We start from the raw sequence: 20,262 nt of genomic DNA, 5'->3' as shown, positions 1-20,262 counted from the left end.
GGTAAAGTGTAGCTGGCCTCCTGTTGAATAGCACAAGGGACTGCCATTGTGAAGTGTCTTGCGATTGATTCCATTCCTTGAAATGGGGTTTAAAACGCAATCAATACTGGGCCGCAATAATATACAACAACCATTACTGTAACCCCGCAATACCATCAGCCACATGGTGATGGCGTATTCATTGGCTTCTATTATTTCTGGTGGAAAACTGCCAGTGCTTGTGGGAAGCTGATAACTCAATTCTCTCTTGCTCATTCCAAAAGTGTCAAATTCAACTGTCCAAGGAGATTTCATAAAATGATTCTAACAGGAAATATTTTGGCAAAGTTTTCTAATTGAGGACAAATTAGAAAATATTTTGTGTCCCTCATACTTACCACGTAAACTGTACGGTCATCAACATCTTGCGGCTGAACTCCCAAGGCCATACGCCGCCTTAATTTTGTTCCTTCGACATTTAGCTGAAGGCAATATTTAAAAAGCATTTTACTCAAATGCATGATTAAAAGGGGACAGATTACTATAATGCTGCGAGTACTGAAATATAAAACTCATACATACATAATCTGCCATTGTTCATTACAAATTGAATTATCAAGCTGCAATTTGCGACTTGAAATTGCCATCTGAGTGGTTCATCCCTTGTTGGCAAGAAATCACCTTCATTTTTTTGTCCTGATTAGCAATCACGATTTAAGGTTAAGAAAAAACACGAGGTCCCATGAAATGCATTCTAGGTTATGGAGAAAAATAAAGGTGAAAATTCTGGAGGCTCTGGCCGCAATCTTCTAATTCCAAAAGGGGATTGGAGGTTGCAAATATTACATCCCAATAAAGGGGGATGTCAGTGACAGGCTAGTTTGCCCACTATTGGCAGAGAAGAAAATTTAAGGAACAATAATCTGGGGGAAAGTAAATCGGCTCTTGTAAAAGTGCAGGCTAATAAATGAAAGTAATGGATGGTTGTGATAAAACAAGTAAAGAGAAACATCCCAGTGGTTGAGGAGTCAATAAATAGAAAATGCAGATTTAAAGTAATTGACAAAAACACAACATGCAAGCAGTGAGCATATCCAGTAGTAACTTGCAAAAGGCAATTTGGTACATACATGAAGGGACAATATTTACAGGACTATAGAGTGGAATTAATTGGATTGCTCTACCCAGGAGACAGTACATGGGCCAAATTACCTTCTCCTGTGTTGTATCATACTAGTGGGCTCGAGTCTACAACGTTGTGTGTTTTAAGGCAAGAATGCCACTGACTGAGCCAAAATACTTGGTTTTCCAATTGCATGAGGGTTTGGATACTTTGTAGAAATATCCTGAAAAATTTGAAAAGAGATGCACTTTAAAGTTGGCTCTATAAATCAAGGCTGTAGGCACAAAGAGAAGGTTCTGATCTGGATTCTGCATGTTGAGAATTTATTGAGTTCTAAAATGTTTTAGTTGAGTAGCCAAACTGAGCTGCCGGTGACCATGGTCTTTTAAAAAATAATTTATGTTGCATAATGGCGGCACGGTAGCACAGTGGTTAGCACTGCTGCTTCACAGCTCCAGGGTCCCGGGTTCGATTCCCGGCTCGGGAAACTGTCTGTGTGGAGTTTGCACATTCTCCTCGTGTCTGCGTGGGTTTCCTCCGGGTGCTCCGGTTTCCTCCCACAGTCCAAAGATGTGCGGGTTAGGTTGATTGGCCAGGTTAAAAATTGCCCCTTAGAGTCCTGGGATGCGTAGGTTAGAGGGATTAGCGGGTAAATTAGCGGGTAAAAAAAAAAAAGGTATTAGCGGGTAGGGCCTGGGGGTGGGATTGTGGTCGGTGCAGACTCGATGGGCCGAATGGCCTCCTTCTGCACTGTAGGGTTTCTATGATTCTATGATTCTATGATAATGAGATAGGCCCGTACATTCCAGTCACAGCAGTAATCTTGGACACTGATCTTCAGCTCCAGACCCCCAAATGATAAGCACCCAGATAAATGACGCATCTCAGCTGACAGTTTCTCTTACTCACATTGTTAAATGCTCCTGAATTCAAATCCAATTCTCCCAATTTCAGTAACACTTATTATTGAAGAACAAATGATGTGTTGTTAATCTCAAAAGTTCGTCATTGGCTAAACACCTCAGGATGTAGTGATGCCATGCTTAAAATTCTTGACTTTTAAGTACCTCTATCTTCCCCAATATCACTACCACCTCATTGTTTACTGCTACATTGGCAGCATCCTCTTCCAGTCAACTTTGATGCAAAGTGCGAATTTAGCACTCTGGAAAATTAATTTTCACTCTGCAAAACACATTGTGCCGAGGATCTGTTGGAGATTCCCTTGCTAACTATTTTTACACTTAATTACTCCTTGTCCAATTCTGCCTCTATTTTAAACCTGGTGATATTATGCTCACTGTTCCCTTAATCTGCTTCCAAGGAAATATGTTCCACTTTGTGCCCCCAAACCAAGTCAAGCACTGTTTCCTTTCTTGTTGATGGAGAATCACACTAAGAAAGTTCCCTGGTAAACATTTCAGGAATTTCTGTAACTCTTTTCTCTTTATACTGATTATCCTCATATAGACTGGGAGATTATTAAGCCCACTGTTACCATGACACTGGAATTCAAGGTATGTGAAGAGAAAAAGATTGATGATGACAAATGTAGATCCCTTACAGTGAGAAATAGGGGAGTTTATAAATCGGGAACAAAGAAATGGCTGACCAACTAAATGCATACCTTGGTTCTGTCTTCACAAAGGAGGACACAAATAACATTCAGAAATGTTAGGGAACACAGGGTTTAGTGAGAGGGAGAAACTGAAGGAAATCAGTGTTAGTAGAGAAAGGGTGTTGGGGAAATTGAAGGCTGATAAATCCCCAAGACCTGATGATCTATATCCCAGAGTACTTAAGGAAGTGGTCCTAGAAATAGTGGATGCATTAGTGGACGCATTAGTGGACATCTTCCAAAACTCTATAGACTCTGGAACTATTCCCATAGATTGGAGGGAAGCTAATGCAACCCCACTATTTAAAAAGGGAAGTAGAAAGAAAACAAGGAATTATAGACTAGTTTGATATTGGCAGTAGAGAAAATTTTAGAGTTCATTATCAAAGATTTTACAGGAGAACACTCGGAAAACTGGTAGAATCGGACAGAGTCAGCATGGATCTACAAATGGGAATTCATGCTTGACAAATCTACTGAAATTCTTTGAAGATACAACTAGTAGAGTTCATGAGGGGGAGCCAGTGGATGTGGTTTATTTGACTTTCGGAAGGTTGTCGACGAAGTACCACGTAAGAGGTTAGCAAGTAAAATCAAAGTACATGGGGCTGGGGGCAGTGTGTTGAGATAGATAGAAGACGGTTGGCAGACAGGAATGAAAAAGAGTAGGAATGAACGGGTCTTTTTCCGAACGGCACGCAATGACGAGTGGTGTACCGCAGGGATCGGTGCCAAGACCCCCACTACTCACAATATATATCAATGATTTAGATGAAATAATGCAATATCTTCAGATTTGCAGATGACACAAAGTTGGGTGAGCTGTGAGGAGATTGCAGAGATGGTTTGTGTGATTTGGACAGGATGAGGATGAGTGAGTGGGCAAATGCATAGCAGATGAAAAATGTGGATAAATGTGAGATTATCCACTTTGGTACCAAAAAACAGGAAAGCAGATTACTACCTGAATGGCTATAAATTAGAAGGGAATGTGCAACGAGACGTGGGTGTCCTCATACACAAGTCACTAAAAGCATGCATGCAGGTGAAGCAAGACGGTGAAGGCGGCAAATGGCATGTTGGCCTTCATAGCGAGAGGATTCGAGTACAGGAGCAGGGATGTCTTGCTGCAATTATAGCGTCTTGGTGAGGTCACACCTGGAACAGTGTGTGCAGTTTGGTCTCCTTATCTGGGGAAAGATGTTCTTGCTATAGAGGGAGTGCAGCGAAGATTCATCAGCCCGATTCCCGGGATGGCAGGACTTACATACGAGGAGAGATGGAGTCGGTGAGGATTATATTTTCTGGAGTTCAGAGGAACGAGGGGAAAATCTCATAGAAACCGATAAAATTCTAACAGGACTAGATACAGGATGTTCCAGATGGTGGGGGTGTCCAGAACCAGAGGACACCGTCTAAGGGTACGAGATAAACATTCTAGGACTGATGAGGAGAAATTCCTTCACCTCACTATCACTTATCACTATCTTTAGTGATAAGCCTGTGGAATTCGCTATCATAGAGTGCAGTTGAGGCCAAAACACATGTTTTCAAGAAGGTATAAGATATTGCTCTAGGGGTGAAGAGGATCAAAGGTTATAGGGGAAAAGCAGGATCAGGCTATTGAGTTGGATGATCGAAATGTAGAAAATTGTAGAAAGGGCCGAATGGCCTACTGCTCCTATTTTCTACATTTCTAGATTTGCAGCATCATTCTGTAATTTGCATCCGTTTCTCTGTCCTGCTAATTTTTGGCATGTAGCATACATCGAGCAACACAACAGCTCCTCTATTGTTCCTTAATTCAAAGAAAATAGACTCGGTCTTTGACCCCTCAACTACCTCATCCCTCTGCAGTGCTGCAATAGTTTCTTCGATCAACACTGCCACATACCCAGCTTTCTTTCCTGAATACATTGAAGCCAGGAATATTAACCCCTCAATCCCCGACATCTTTGAACCAAGGTTTTGTTATTGTTACATATCATAGTTCAATGTGACGACTTGTGTCTCCAGCTCGACAATCTAATTTACCACACTGAGCCTTTTAAAAAAAAACGGAACTCTTAACTGCTTCTATAGTGAGGGGGTCGGACAGGCGATTCTGTGGATGCAGACAAGAAACTCGGATGGTAGCTTGCCTCCCTGGTGCCAGGATCCAGGATGTTTCTGATCGCGTCCAAGATATCCTGAAGTGGGAGGGAGAAGAGCCAGAGGTTGTGGTACATATTGGTACCAATGACACAGGTAGGAAAAGGGAAGACGTCCTGAAAGGAGAATATAGGGAGTTGGGAAGGGAGTTGAGAAGAAGGACTGCAAAGGTAGTAATCTCGGGATTGCTGCCTGTGCCACGCAACAGTGAGAGTAGGAATGGAATGAAGTGAAGGATAAATGCATGGCTGAGGGATTGGAGCAGGGGGCAGGGATTCAGGTTTCTGGATCATTGGGACCTCTTTTGGAACGGGTGTGACCTGTACAATAAGGACGGGTTGCACTTGAATCCCAGGGGGACCAATATCCTGGCGGGGAGGTTTGCTAAGGCTACTGGGGAGAGTTTAAACTAGAATGGTTGGGGGGTGGGAATCAAATTGAAGTGACTGGGAGAGAGGAGGTTAGCTCACAAATAGAGAAAGCTTGTCGACAGTGTGAGAGGGAGGGTAGGTAGGCAGGTGATAGAGAAGGGGAGCGCTCAGACCGAAGGTTTGAGATGTGTCTATTTTAATGCAAGGAGTGTTGTGAACAAAGTGGATGAGCTTAGAGCGTGGATCACTACTTGGAAATATGATGTGGTGGCCATTACCGAGACTTGGATGACTCAGGGACAGGACTGGTTACTTCAAGTCCGGGTTTCAGAAGGGACAGGGAGGGAGGCAAAAGAGGTGGGGGAGTGGCACTGTTGATCAGAGATAGTGTCACGGCTGCAGAAAAGATGGACACCATGGAGGGATTGTCTACGGAGTCTCTGTGGGTGGAGGTTAGGAACAGGAAGGGGTCAATAACTTTACTGGGTGTTTTCTATCGGCCGCCCAATAGTAACAGGGATGTTGAGGAGCAGATAGGGAAACAGATCCTGGAAATGTGTAATAATAACAGAGTTGTCACGATGGGAGGTTTTAATTTCCCAAATATTGATTGGAATCTCCCTAGAGTAAGGGGTGTAGATGGGGAGGAGTTTGTTAGGTGTGTTCAGGAGGGTTTCTTGACACAGTATGTAGATAAGCCGACAAAAGGAGAGGCTGTACTTGATTTGGTATTGGGAAATGAACCTGGGCAGGTGTCAGATCTCTCAGTGGGAGAGCATTTTGGAGATAGTGATCATAATTCTATCTCCTTTACAATAGCATTGGAGAGGGGTAGGATCAGACAAGTTAGAAAAGTGTTTAATTGGAGTAAGGGGAATTATGAGGCTATCAGGCAGGAAATTGGAGGCTTAAATTGGAAAGAGGTTTTCTCAGGGAAATGTATGGAAGAAATGTGGCATATTTTCATGGAATATTTGTCAGGAGTTCTGCATAGCAACGTTCCAATGAGACAGGGAAGTTATGGTAGGTTACAGGAACCGTGGTGTACAAAGGCTGTAATGAATCTAGTCAAGAAGAAAAGCTTACAAAAGGTTCAGGGAGCTAGGTAATGTTAGAGATCTTGAAGAATATACGGCTAATAGGAAGGATCTTAAGAAGGAAATTAGGAGAGCCAGAAGGGGTCATGAGAAGGCCTTGGCAGGCAGGATTAAGGAAAACCCCAAAGCATTCTACAAGTATGTGAAGAGCAAGAGGATAAGACGTGAAAGAATAGGACTTATCAAGTGTGACGGTGGGAAAGTTTGTATGGAACCGGAAGAAATAGCAGAGGTACTTAATGAATACTTTACTTCAGTATTCACTATGGAAAAGGATCTTGGTGGTTGTAGTGCAGACTTGCAGCGGACTGAAAAGCTTGAGCATGTAGATATCAAAAAAGAGGATGTGTTGGAGCTTTTGAAAAGCATCAAGTTAGATAAGTCGCCGGGATTTGCATCATCAATGGAGACGGGCGAAGTTCCGGAGGATTGCGGATGTTGTTCCTTTATTCAAGAAAGGGAGTAGAGATAGCCCTGAAAATTATAGACCAGTGAGTCTAACCTCAGTGGTTGGTAAGTTGATGGAGAAGATCCTGAGAGGCAGGATTTATGAACATTTGGAGAGGTATAATATGATTAAGAATAGTCAACATGGCTTTGTCAAAGGCAGATCATGCCTTACGAGCCTGATTGAATTTTTTGAGGATGTGACTAAACACATTGATGAAGGGAGAGCAGTAGATGTAGTATATATGGACTTCAGCAAGGCACTTGATAAGGTGCCCCATGCAAGGCTTATTGAGAAAGTGAGGGGGCATGGGATCCAAGGGAACATTGCTTTGTGGATCCAGAACTGGCTTGCCCACAGAAGGCAAAGAGTGGTTATAGATAGGTCATATTCCGTATGGAGGTCGGTCACCAGTGGAGTGCCCCAGGGATCTGTTCTGGGACCCTTACTCTTTGTGATTTTTATAAATGACCTGGAGGAGGAAGTGGAGGGATGGGTTGGTAAGTTTGCTGATGACACAAAGGTTGGAGGTGTTGTGGATAGTGTGGAGGGATGTCAGAAGTTGCAGCGAGACACTGATAGGATGCAAGACTGGGCGGAGAAGTGGCAGATGGAGTTCAACCCAGATAAGTGTGAGGTGGTTCATTTTGGCAGGTCAAATAGGATGGCGGAATATAATATTAATGGTAGGACTCTTGGCAGAGTGGAAGATCAGAAGGATCTTGGGGTCCGAGTTCATAGGACGCTCAAAGCAGCTGTGCAGGTTGAGGCTGTGGTTAAGAAGGCGTATGGTGTACTGGCCTTCATCAATCGAGGAATTGAGTTTAGGAGTCGTGAGATAATGTTGCAGGTATATAAGACCCTGGTCAGGCCACACTTGGAGTACTGTGCTCAGTTCTGGTCGCCTCATTACAGAAAGGATGTGGAAGCCATAGAAAGGGTGCAGAGGAGATTTAGAAGGATGTTGCCTGGGTTGGGGAGCATGCCTTATGAGGATAGGTTGAGTGAGCTCGGCCCTTTCTCCTTGGAGAGACAAAGGATGAGGGGTGACCTGATAGAGGTGTATAAGATGTTGAGAGATGTTGATCAAGTGGAGAGTCAGAGGCTTTTTCCCAGGGCTGAAATGGTTGCCACAAGAGGACACAGGTTTAAGGTGCTGGGGAGTAGATACAGAGGAGGTCAGGGGTAAGTTTTTCACTCAGAGGGTGGTGGGTGCGTGGAATGGGTTGCCAGCAACAGTGGTGGAGGCGGATTCGATAGGGTCTTTTAAGAGACTTTTAGATAAGTACATGGAACTTAGTAAGATAGAGGGTTATAGGTAAGCCGAATAATCACTAAGGTAGGGACATGTTCGGCACAACTTTGTGGGCTGAAGGGCCTGTATTGTGCTGTAGTTTTTCTATGTTTCAAGTTTGCCCCTTGAGTGATTATTCTTATTTCTGAGCTTTCCTTTGCTCTAAGCTATTTGTCTTTCAACGTGGTTCTTCTTTCTAATGCTTCATCATGAGGTCTATTTGAGTACTTGATATAGGTTAACACTTTAGTGCAACAGTGAGAAAGCCCTTCACCGTCAAAAGTGCTGGCACGGTGGCACAATGGTTAGCACTGCTGCCTCACAGAGCCAGGGAACTGGGTTCAATTCCGGCCTTTGGACCCTCTCTATGTGGAGTTTGCACATTCTCCCCATGTCTGTGTGGGTTTCCTCCGGGTGCTCCAGTTTCCTCCCACAGTCCAAAGATGTGCGGGTTAGGTTGTTGGCCATGCTAAATTAACCCTAGAGTCGGGGGATTAGCAGGGTAAATATGAGGGGTTACGGGAATCGGGCCTGGGTGGGATTGTGGTCGGTGCAGGCTTGATGGGCTGAATGGCCTCCTTCTGCACTGCAGGGATTCTATGATTCTAATGAACATGTTAAAATCAAGATGGAGTTAAAAGAATCCCATGCAATATTTGAAGAAAAACTAGAGGTTTAAACAATATTCCCCCCATACCTCACCACAAATGTCCATTAATCTGTCCTCACTTACCATTGGCTTTCTATCATAGAACATAGAACAGTACAGCACAGAACAGGCCCTTCGGCCCACAATGTTGTGCCGAGCTTTATCTGAAACCAAGATCAAGCTATCCCACTCCCTATCATCCTGGTGTGCTCCATGTGCCTATCCAATAACCGCTTAAATGTTCCTAAAGTGTCTGACTCCACTATCTCTGCAGGCAGTCCATTCCACACCCCAACCACTCTCTGCGTAAAGAACCTACCTCTGATGTCCTTCCTATATCTCCCACCATGAACCCTATAGTTATGCCCCCTTGTAATAGCTCCATCCACCCGAGGAAATAGTCTTTGAACGTTCACTCTATCTATCCCCTTCATCATTTTATAAACCTCTATTAAGTCTCCCCTCAGCCTCCTCCGCTCCAGAGAGAACAGCCCTAGCTCCCTCAACCTTTCCTCATAAGACCTACCCTCCAAACCAGGCAGCATCCTGGTAAATCTCCTCTGCACTCTTCCCAGCGCTTCCACATCCTTCTTATAGTGAGGTGACCAGAACTGCACACAATATTCCAAATGTGGTCTCACCAAGGTCCTGTACAGTTGCAGCATAACCCCACGGCTCTTAAACTCCAACCCCCTGTTAATAAAAGCTAACACACTATAGGCCTTCTTCACAGCTCTATCCACTTGAGTGGCAACCTTTAGAGATCTGTGGATATGGACCCCAAGATCTCTCTGTTCCTCCACAGTCTTCAGAACCCTACCTTTGACCCTGTAATCGACATTTAAATTAGTCCTACCAAAATGAATCACCTCACATTTATCAGGGTTAAACTCCATTTGCCATTTTTCAGCCCAGCTTTGCATCCTATCCTTCACATACTAAATTTAAAATTCTATTTCTTTGGTTATAAATCCATGGACACCTTTCCTATCCCATCTCTGCTGCTCTAATCTATAACCCCTCCCTATTGTCTCAAAATCTATTCCGCCATGCTTTCTTTCTTGACCTCTCTCCCTTTCTGGCACAGTCCCCTCAAATGCACCTTAAGCTACTTTTTTTTCCCCCTCGGTGAAAATTTCGAAGTGATGCATAGCTTGTACAGGTGACATCAGGTTGGAGTTAACCTTTAATCATAATATGTAAATGAAAATATTCGAACTCACCTCAAGGACATCAGAGTTCTTCAGTGCCCTTGCTATTAATTTTACATCTGTAGTTAGCTTTTTCATTTTGTTGAATGCCGTCAGCACGGAAACGTCAACATCTGCAGAGTTGGAAAAATGATGAGACGGAGCATTGGCACAGTTAAAGATTCATACATTTAAACCAATGGTCACTGAGAAGTATATTACTTACATCCATCTCTGGATTTCTGAATCTGTTCCTGAAGGAATCGGTCTTTGTGGAGGTTCACATCGCCAAACCAGAACTCAACCTGTTTTTTAATCTCAGAAAGCACCTTGTTGACCCGCGACCTTTTCTTTTTCTCCTTTTCCTTCTTCTGCATGCTGGATTCAGTACGCGGCGTCTCACTCATTGCTTTCTCGGTCTCTCCCATATTTAGCAAAGCAAGGCAGCAAACTACTGGCAGAGAAAAATCTTGGATGGGAGGGGGGGGAGAAGGATGTTAAGTTTATTACATTAAAAATAAGTATGAAACCAGAATGCTAGGAATACTTTTTTTAAAAACTGTTCGCTTTCAGGCAGTCACTGATGCTTCAGCTAAGATCATTTAATTCAGCACAGGCTGATCTTCCAGCTCATATGTCTCAGCACCATACCAACTTCCACATACCGGGTCGTCAGGGGAACCAGCTAAATTTGTGAATTACTATTCTTTGCACAGGCATGTCACTTGAAAGGGGTATAAATTAGTATTGGGCAGAAGTGCAAAGCAGGCAATGGAATACCCCAAGCTGTTTACAGGTGTATAAAGCTCTATTGAGTACTGCACTCAGTTGTGGACACATAGAAATCATAGAAACCCTACAGTGTAGAAAGAGGCCATTCGGCCCATCGAGTCTACACCGACCACAATCCCACCCAGGCCCTACCCCCATATCCCTACATATTTACCCGCTAATCCCTCTAACCTACCCATCTCAAGACACTAAGGGGCAATTTTAGCACGGCCAATCAACCTAACCCGCACATCTTTGGACTGTGGGAGGAAACCGGAGCACCCAGAGGAAACCCACGCAGACACGAGGAGAATGTGCAAACTCCACACAGACAGTGACCCAAGCCGGGAATCGAACCCAGGTCCCTGGAGCTGCGAAGCAGCAGTGCTAACCACTGTGCTACCGACACCACACCTTAGGAAGGATTTATTGACTTTGAACAAGGTGCATTGCAAATTTACCAGAATGATACCAAGGCTAGAAGACTGGGCCTGTATTCCCTTTAATTCAGATTAAGGGGTGATCTAATGGAAGCATTTAAGATGATTCAAGGATTTGACAGGGTAGATGGAGTTGGAGTGTTCAGGACAATGCACATGACATTAAAGTTAGAGTTGGCTATTCAGGAGTACATCTGCACGTAAAGTAGTGAAAATATGGAACATTCTCCCTCAGGAGACTAAGTCTATTAACATTTTCAAAACTGAACGGATGAATTAGGAGCAGACCACTCAGCCCCTTGAGCCTGCTCTGCCATTTCTGATCTGATTGGAACCTCAACCCCACATTCTTGCTTGCCTTGCCCCGCCCCTTGCTAATCATGAATCTAGCTCGCTCTGCCTTAAATATATTCAAAGATTCTGCTTCTTTTGTGGAAAGGAGTACCAAAAGCTCACTACCCTCAGAAAAAAATTCTCCTCAGTTCTGTCTTAAATGAGTGACCTCTTATTTTTAAGCAGTGATCCCTAGTTCTAGATTCTCTGACAAGAGGAAACATCCTCTCCACATTCACCCTGCCAATACCCCTCAGAATCTTCAAGGATTTGATCAAGTCGCCTCTTAACTCTTCTAAACTCTGGAGCATCTCCAACCTTTCCTCATAAGATAACTTGCCCATTCTTGGCATTAGTCTAGCAAACCTTCTTCTCTGAACTGCTTCTAATCCATTTACATGTTTCCTTAAATAAGGAGACCAATGCTGTACACAATTGAGATTGATAGATTTTTGTTAGGCCATGGTATTAAGCGTTAGGGAATGAGGCAAGTAGATGGGTTCAGGAACAGATCAATCACGGTCAAAGTAAATAGTGGAATAGGTCTGAGGGGTTGAATGGTGTACGCCTGTTCCTATGTTCAGGACTTGGCCCAATTTTCTTTTCTATTGGAGTTAATGGAAAAGAAAGAAAATGGGCTTGAGTGACTTTGTCCATTCGGAGCAAGAGTTGATGTGTGACATACTGACTTGTAAACATAAAGAGTTATATTGGTAGACCAAGGGAGATGGAAATATCTATGTTTTCAATTTAAAAAACATACTAGAAAAATTAACAATTCAAGTTTTCCACTCCAATGAAGAAAATATTTCTGCTTCGTCAGATAAACAGCCAGTTACTAATATGGCTTCACCACCATGTACATAGAGGTCCATAGTTACATTGTGTTCAGCAACCTTTTGCTAACACACTTTCTTTTTCCTGCCCTATGACTCTTTTGGCCAACCTCCTCCTTCCCCTCACTTCTGGCTGGCTGCAAAAAGAGACCCAATAACAAGCAGATTAGATGTCAATTATGTCAAGTCTGCACTGATCACAAATCCACTCAGGCCCTATCCCTGTAATCCCTATTTACCCTAGCTTGTCCACCTGGCATTGTGGTGCAATTTAGCATGGGCAATCAACCTAACCCACACATCTTTGGACTGTGGAGGAAACCGGAGCACCCAGAGAAAATCCACACAGACATGGAGAACATGCAAATGCCACACAGACAGCGACCCAAGGCCAGAATCAAACCTGGGTCCCTGATGCTGTGAGGCAACAATGCTAATCACTGTGTCGCCCTTTCTTACCATGATTTACAACATAGAAAACTGCACCACCTTGAAAACAATTCTACAAAGTTAAAGTTTATTTATTAGTCACAAGTAGGTATACATTAACACTGCAATGAAGTTATTGTGAAAATCCCCTAGTTGCCACACTCCGGTGCCTGTCTGGGTACACGGAGGGAGAATTTTGCATGGCTAATGCACCTAACCAGCACATCTTTCGGACTGTGGGAGGAAACCCACACAGACAAGGGGAGAACATGCAGACTCTGCACAGACAGTTGTCTCTGCACAGTGACCCAAGCCGGGATTCGAACCTGGGGCCCTGGTGCTATGAGACAGCGGTGCTAACCACTGTGCCACCGTGCTGTCCCTTGTTTACATCTTCCACCAGAACTCCTTGAAGGATGCAGCACAGGAGATCATTCAACCCATTGTGCTTCCAAAAGAGCTATCCAATCTCACTCCCTGCTCTTTTCCCACAGCCCTGTCAGTGTTTTTCAGTTTGAGTATTCACCAAATCTTTTTTAAAAATGTTATCGAATCTACTTACGAATTAGAGGAGTCAGCCACTCCGCCCTTCAAGCCTGCTAGGCCATTCAATAAGAGCATGGCTGACCTGATTGTAACCTCAAACCCATATTTTCACCCAACCCCGAGTTCCATAAACTCTCAATCCTCAGAAATAAATTTCCATAATCTCTGTCCTAAATGGGAAAACACTTATTTTTAATCAACGACCCCTAGATCTAGATTCTCCTTTCCACATCCACTCTGCCAAGACCCCTCAGGATATGTTTCAATCAAGTCAGCACAGTAGTTAGTATTGCTGCCTCAGTGCCAGGGTCCCAGATTCAATTCTGGCCTCGGGTCACTCTCTGTGTGGAGTTTGCACATTCTCCCCATGTCTGCGTGGGTTTCCTCCAGATGCTCCCGTTTCCTCCGAGACTCCAAAGATGTGCGGGTTAGGTTGATTGGCCATGCTAAATTGACCTTAGTGTAAGAGGAATTAGCAGGGTAAATGCGTGGGGTTACGGGAATAGGGCCTGGGTTGGATTGTGGTCGGTACAGACTCGATGGGCCGAATGGCCTCCTTCTGTACTGTAGGTACCGTTAAAAAAAAAGTTGCTTCTTAATCATCTAAACTCCAGCATACACACCTAACCTATATAAGTGAAGCATAACTTCTCCACTTTTGTATTCAATTCATCTTACAATAAAAAATAACATTCTATTAGCTTTCTTAATTACTTCCCCTTACCTGCATACTAACATTTTGCGATTCATGCACAAGTTCACCCAAAAGCCTTTCCATCTCAGAGCTCTGCAATACCTCACCAATTAGATAATATGCTTAGCCCTACGAGTTGGCCTGTCATTTAACAGGATCATGGCTGATCTGACAGAAACCTCAAACCTGCATCCTATCTACCCCAGATAATGTTTCACCCCCTTGCTTACCAAATATCTATCCACCTTTGCCTTAACAATATTCAAAGACTCTGCTTCCACCACTTTTTCAGGAAGAGAGTTCCAAAGTCTCACGACTCTCTAAAAGAAAACATTTCACCTCATTGCCGGTTTAAACGGGCAACTGCTTATTTTCAAACAATGGCCTTGAGTACTAGATTCTCCCTCAGGAGGAAATATTCTCTCCACGTCGGCCCTGTCAAGACCACTCAGGATCTTATAGGTATCAATCAAGTTGCCTCTTACTCTTCTAAACTCCTGCAGATACAAGCCTAAACCATCCAACCTTTCTTCATAAGATAACCCGTCCATTTCTGCGATTAGGTTAGTAAACCTTCTCTGAACTGCTTCAAATGCATTTATATCCTTCCCTAAATAAGGAGACCAATACTGTACATAGATTCCAGATGTGGTCTCACCAATACTCTGCATAACTGAAGCATGACCTCCATACTTTTGTAATAGATTCCCCTTGCAATAAATGATAACTCTCGATTAGCTTTCTTAATTACTTGCTATATCTGTACGCTAGCTTTGTGTGATTCATGCACGAGAACAACTAGATCCCTCAGCATCACAGAGCTCTGCAGTCTCTCACCATTTAGATAATGTGCCTTTTTTTTTATTTTTCCTGCAAAAATGGACAATTTCCCACATTATATTCCATTTGTCAGGTCTTTGCCCACTCACTTAACCTATATCTCTTTGTGGTCTCCTTAATCTATCGTACCTTTGTGTCATCAGCAAATTTAGCAACCACATTTTCAGTCCCATCATTCAAGTCATTTATATAAATATAAAAAGTTGAAGTCCCAGCATTGATCCCCATGGCACATCACTCATTACATACTGCCAACCAGAAAAAGACCCATTTATGCCTACCCTCTATTTTCTGTTAGCTCACCAATCCTCTATCCATGCCAACATGCGATCGCCTACACCATGAGCTTTTATTTTTCACAATAACCTGTGATGAGGCACTAGTTTCCCTTTATCCATAGCATATGCTTCTTCATTGATTTAATAGAATCCTTACAGTGCAGAAAGAGGCCACCTGGCCCACTGAGCCTGCACCGATTCTCCGAAGGGGTATCCCATCCTGTCCCTGTAACCCCATGCATTTACCATGGGAATCCACCTAACCTAGACATCTTTGGACTATGGAAGGAAACCGGTGCACACAGAGAAAACATGGGAGAATGTGGGAATTCCACACAGACAGTCATCCAAGGCCAGAATCAAACCTGGATCCTGACGCTGTGAGGGAGCAGTGCTAACTACTGTGCCACCCTACTTCTTCAAAAGAACCCCGAATTGGTCAAACATGATTTTCCTTTCACAAAACTATGTTGACTCTACCTAATTATCCTGAATTTTTCCAAGTCCCCTGCTATAACAACTTTAATAATTGCTTCTAATATTTTTCATTTGACAGGTCTGCAGTTTCTTGCTTTCTGTTATTCTCCCTTTTTGAATAAAGGAATTATGTTTGCTATTTTTGAATCTAATGGAGCTTTTCCTCAATTCAAGGAATTTTGGAAAATTAAAATCAATGCATCAACTATCTCACTACCACTTCTTTTAAGACCCTAGGATGAAGTGTATCAGGATCCAGGGATTTGTCAGCCCACAGTTCCAACAATTGTCTCAGTACCAGTTCCCTGGTGACTAATTTTCCTGAGTTCCTCCCACCCATTTTCTGATTTACAGCAATTTATGGGGTGTTACCTGTACCTTCTATGTGAAAACTGATGCAAAGTACTGGTTCCATTCATCTACCACCTCTTCGACAATATATTCTAGGTCACAATCCACTTTGCAAAAAATATTTCCACATGAGCTTCTGGTTCATTTGCTCCATACTTTAGATCTGTGTCCTCTTAGTCCTGTCATTAACCTTTTCTGGTAAACTGGTTTAACAATCCATAGTAACATCATCTCAGTCTTGGTGCAGTGGTGATCCTCTCACCTCTAAATTGGGAATTTGCGGATTCAAGCATTCACTCCAGAGGTCAGAGCACAGAAATCTAGGCCAAAACATTGGCAGTGTTGTTACATAGAAACATAGAAGATAGGAGCAGGAGGAGGCCATTTGGCCCTTCGAGCCTGCTCCGCCATTCACCACGATCATGGTTGATCATCCAACTCAATAGCCTAATCCTGCTTTCTCCCCTTTTACTTTTTGACCGAGAAGTTCAAAAAGGGGCCCAAGGCTGTCCTCAGAGGTGGACATAACAACATTGTTTAAAATGGCCTTCCTACCTGGCCAACATTTATCCTTCAAATCAACACTACCAGAAGACAGACCATTTGTGTTGGATACCAAGATAAACTCCCAATGCAAAAATCTCAATTTGGTGGATTGTGGATTCTAATTTTGATACTGAGCAGTTCATTTATTACAATATCATTTCCCGCCTACCTCAAAGACTATAGAGTTTTGTCGGTTTCAAAAACAAATCCGTTTGAAATTACTGGTGTAAAAAAAAAGGACTAGTGGCGAGGAAAGGGTCGTCATCTAGTCTCAAACCAAAAAAAAATTGCTACGGCTTTGAAGTAATTCTAACGGCGAAATCTCACGCAAGTGAAATATGTGGAGTTGTTATCAGAAGTAGGTACGATATTGAGGGATATTTGTTTATACCTCCTCTCCCGGTGAGTATGAAGGTACTATTACTTACCCACTGTGTCTTTAGACTCTGAGTGTCGCCTGCATTGCTCAGATTACCTATTCCCCCCTCCTCCTGCAGCTGCATTGAAACGCGAGCCGGAGCGCGCGGCGCCCCCAAGCCGGAAGGACCCGCGTTCTCACCGCCTGCACAACATTCCAAACCTCACCAGGTTCAGCAGCACAATGTATCAGATCAACTTAGTAACACACACACAATCAAACCAAACACATATCACATTGCATCCAATCAAATAACATATGCTGCAAGCTTCATATCAACTCAACACACGCACAGAGGGATAAATACCTTATGATCCCATTTCTGCAACTTTTGCACTGTCAGCCTATTAATAAAACATTTCAATTTTGGGGTTCGGTTGCTGTCTCTGCGAGATCAAACTGCGAAAAGCTCAGGGGTTTTTTTTTAATTGCACCACTTTCAGTTGTGTTTAATGTTTGGGTGCTTGGGTAATTGGTCGCGGGTTGATGACGTCCAGCAGCGGGAATATTCGAGGTTGTGTTGTTGAAGGGATTGAGGACTCAAATCTCCCGAATCCTCCTGCTGACATTTCCTATATTTTTTGGAGGGAGGGACAGAGCGAGCGATTTGGAGATGGTAATTTTGGAATGTACGTTCTTTTATCTTACCGTGTCTTTGTGATCGTGTCGGGCAGTTGAACCGTGTTCTGATTTGGGTTTTCATTACTTGTCTGAAGCCTAAGTTTCATCAGGCAAGGGATGCCCCAATGGGTTGAGATTCTCACTTTTGTTAATGTTGCCACCTTGATTGCAGAGTAAAGTCCAATGGTTGATGGGCAATTTATTGTGGCCGTTTGAACTTGAGTTCCGTGATGTGGCATTTTTTTAATAGTGTAATTCAAATAAGACTTTTTCTGAATGGAGGTCGGTCACCAGTGGTGTGCCCCAGGGATCTGTTCTGGGACCCTTGATGTTTGTCATTTTCATAAATGACCTGGATGAGGAAGTGGAGGGATGGGTTGGTAAGTTTGCTGACGACACGAAGGTTGGTGGGGTTGTGGATAGTCTGGAGGGATGTCAGAAACTGCAGCATGACATAGATCGGATGCAAGACTGGGCGCAGAAGTGGCAGATGGACTTCAACCCGGATAAATGTGTAGTGGTCCATTTTGGCAGGTCAAATGGGATGAAGGAGTATAATATCAAGGGTAAGACTCTTAGCAGTGTAGAGGATCAGAAGGACCTTGGGGTCCGGGTCCGTTGGACTCTTAAATCGGCCTCGCAGGTAGAGGAGGTGGTTAAGAAGGCATATGGTGTGCTGGCCTTCATCAATCGAGGGATTGAGTTTAAGAGTTGGGAGATAATGATGCAGCTTTATAAGACCCTCGTCAGACCCCACTTGGAGTACTGTGCTCAGTTCTGGTCGCCTCATTACAGGAGAGATGTGGAAATTATTGAAAGGGTGCAGAGAAGATTTACAAGGATGTTGCCTGGATTGGGTGGCATGCCTTATGAGGATAGGTTGAGGGAGCTCGGTCTTTTCTCCTTGGAGAGACAAAGGATGAGAGGTGACCTGATAGAGGTGTACAAGATGTTGAGAGCTATAGATCGGGTGGATTCTCAGAGGCTTTTTCCCAGGGTTGAAATGGCTGCTACGAGAGGACACAGGTTTAAGGTGCTGGGGAGTAGGTACAGAGGAGATGTCAGGGGTACGTTTTTCACTCGGAGGGTGGTGGGTGAGTGGAATCGGCTGCTGTCAATGGTGGTGGAGGCAAACTCGATAGGGTCTTTTAAGAGACTTCTGGATGAGTACATGGGACTTAATAGGATTGAGGGTTATAGGTAAGCCTATATATAGGCCTAGGTAGGTAGGGACATGACCGGCACAACTTGTGGGCCGAAGGGCCTGTTTATGCTGTAGGTTTTCTATGTTCTAAGACCTCAAGTTTCAAAGCAAATTACTGCGGATGCTGGAATCTGAAACCAAAACAGAAAATGCTGGAAAATCTCAGCAGGTCTGACAGCGTGGAGAGAGAATGGAGCCAACGTTTCAAGTTTTGTCAGACCTCACGTTTTGTTTGGATAGTTATACACAGATGCCAAGGCGTTCAGGTTATCTGGCAAAATTTTTTCCTAACCACCACCACCAAAAACAGATTATATCATCACAATTCTTTGTGAGGCCTTGCAATCTTCAAATTGGCTTTTTAAAAAAAATTAATGAGATGTGGATGTCATTTATACCCATAATTGCCCCTTGCCACAGCATTTCAGAGGGGTAGTTAAGAATCAACTGTGTTGCTGTGGGTCTGGAAGCATCTGACACCAACTCCCCATAATTAGTCCTCATGATTTAAGCAATAGTGACTAAACTTCAAAATGCAATTCATTGGATAATGACAACTTTTAAAACAAAGTATGTCACCCAGCCACATGAGTTAATATTAGGTCAGATGACCAAAGCTTGGTCAAAGAGGAAAGGCTTAAAGGAGGGAAGCAAACTGGGGGGGCGGGGGGTCCAGATCTTAGTGCCGAGGCAACAGAGGCATGGCTGCTAAAGGTGGAGCAATTAAAATTGGGATGCTCATGAGACAGAATAAGAAGTGCGCCGGGATCTTGGAGGTTTGTAGGTCTGGCGGTAATTTTGGATTCAAAGCAAGATTGAGAACTTTAAAATCAGGTTTTTGATTTACAGGTTAGCAAGCACAGTTGGACAAGGTAAATGGGACTTGGCGCGAGTTAAGACATGGGCTGCAGTGATTTGGATTACCTCAAGTTCATGGAGTGTGGCATATGGGAGACCAGCCATTGATTGCATTAGAATAATCTCGAGGTAGCTAAGGCATGAATGAGGCTTTAAGCAGCTGGTGAGATGAGGCAGAGGTGATATTGGGGAAGTGATTTATATTCAAGAAAGGAGTGAGATAAAAAGCAGGAAACTATAGGCCAGTTAGTTTAACATCCGTCATTGGGAAAATGCTTGAATCCATTATTATGGAAGTGGTGGCAGGACATTTAGAAATTCATAATACGGTCATCTCAGTGGAGTTTAGCAGAATTAGAGGTGATCTTATTTAAAAATATAGAATTCATCTGAAGTTCATCAGATCAGTCATGATCTTATTGAATGGCAGGCTTGAGGGGACAAATGCTGCTCCTATTTCTTATATTCTTATGTCGGTGGTTTTAGCGATGATGTGTTTGGAATTTATTGAAGACATAACAAGGCATTGTACAAATTCAAGTTTGACCTTTTACCAATGATGTATATATATCAAATAATACAAATTACAATTGTGAATTCCCTGATCTTTGAAACTGTTAATTTCAACCCACAAATTATGATTAGGCTCTGCCAGAAATAAAAACTAAACTCAACCGCAAATATATTGCAGATTTCACAA

General features: G+C 43.3%; 1 protein-coding gene across 2 annotated transcripts in view; it reads right to left on the bottom strand.

Annotated features, from left to right (window-relative positions):
• The window catches only part of larp7 (La ribonucleoprotein 7, transcriptional regulator), a 43,200-nt gene extending 25,851 nt beyond the window's left edge, over positions 1 to 17,349 (bottom strand). The window contains exons 1-4 of one of the 2 annotated variants that reach the window (XM_078213575.1): positions 17,187 to 17,349; positions 10,147 to 10,389; positions 9,954 to 10,054; positions 378 to 461 (exon numbers count right to left, since the gene is read on the bottom strand). In XM_078213575.1, coding sequence (XP_078069701.1) covers positions 378 to 461; positions 9,954 to 10,054; positions 10,147 to 10,348 — 387 coding nt within the window. In that variant the 5' untranslated portion in view covers positions 10,349 to 10,389; positions 17,187 to 17,349. Of the gene's footprint in view, positions 1 to 377; positions 462 to 9,953; positions 10,055 to 10,146; positions 10,390 to 16,889; positions 17,003 to 17,186 lie in introns of those variants that run through there. The other variant, XM_078213582.1, reaches the window with a different exon arrangement.
• Between the last annotated feature and the right edge of the window lie 2,913 nt (positions 17,350 to 20,262).

This window comes from Mustelus asterias, chromosome 1 (assembly GCF_964213995.1).
Source record: "Mustelus asterias chromosome 1, sMusAst1.hap1.1, whole genome shotgun sequence".
NCBI classification, from domain to species: domain Eukaryota; kingdom Metazoa; phylum Chordata; class Chondrichthyes; order Carcharhiniformes; family Triakidae; genus Mustelus; species Mustelus asterias.
The sequence above is the reverse complement of the archived record's forward strand: the minus strand, read 5'-3'. Positions and strand labels throughout refer to the sequence as shown.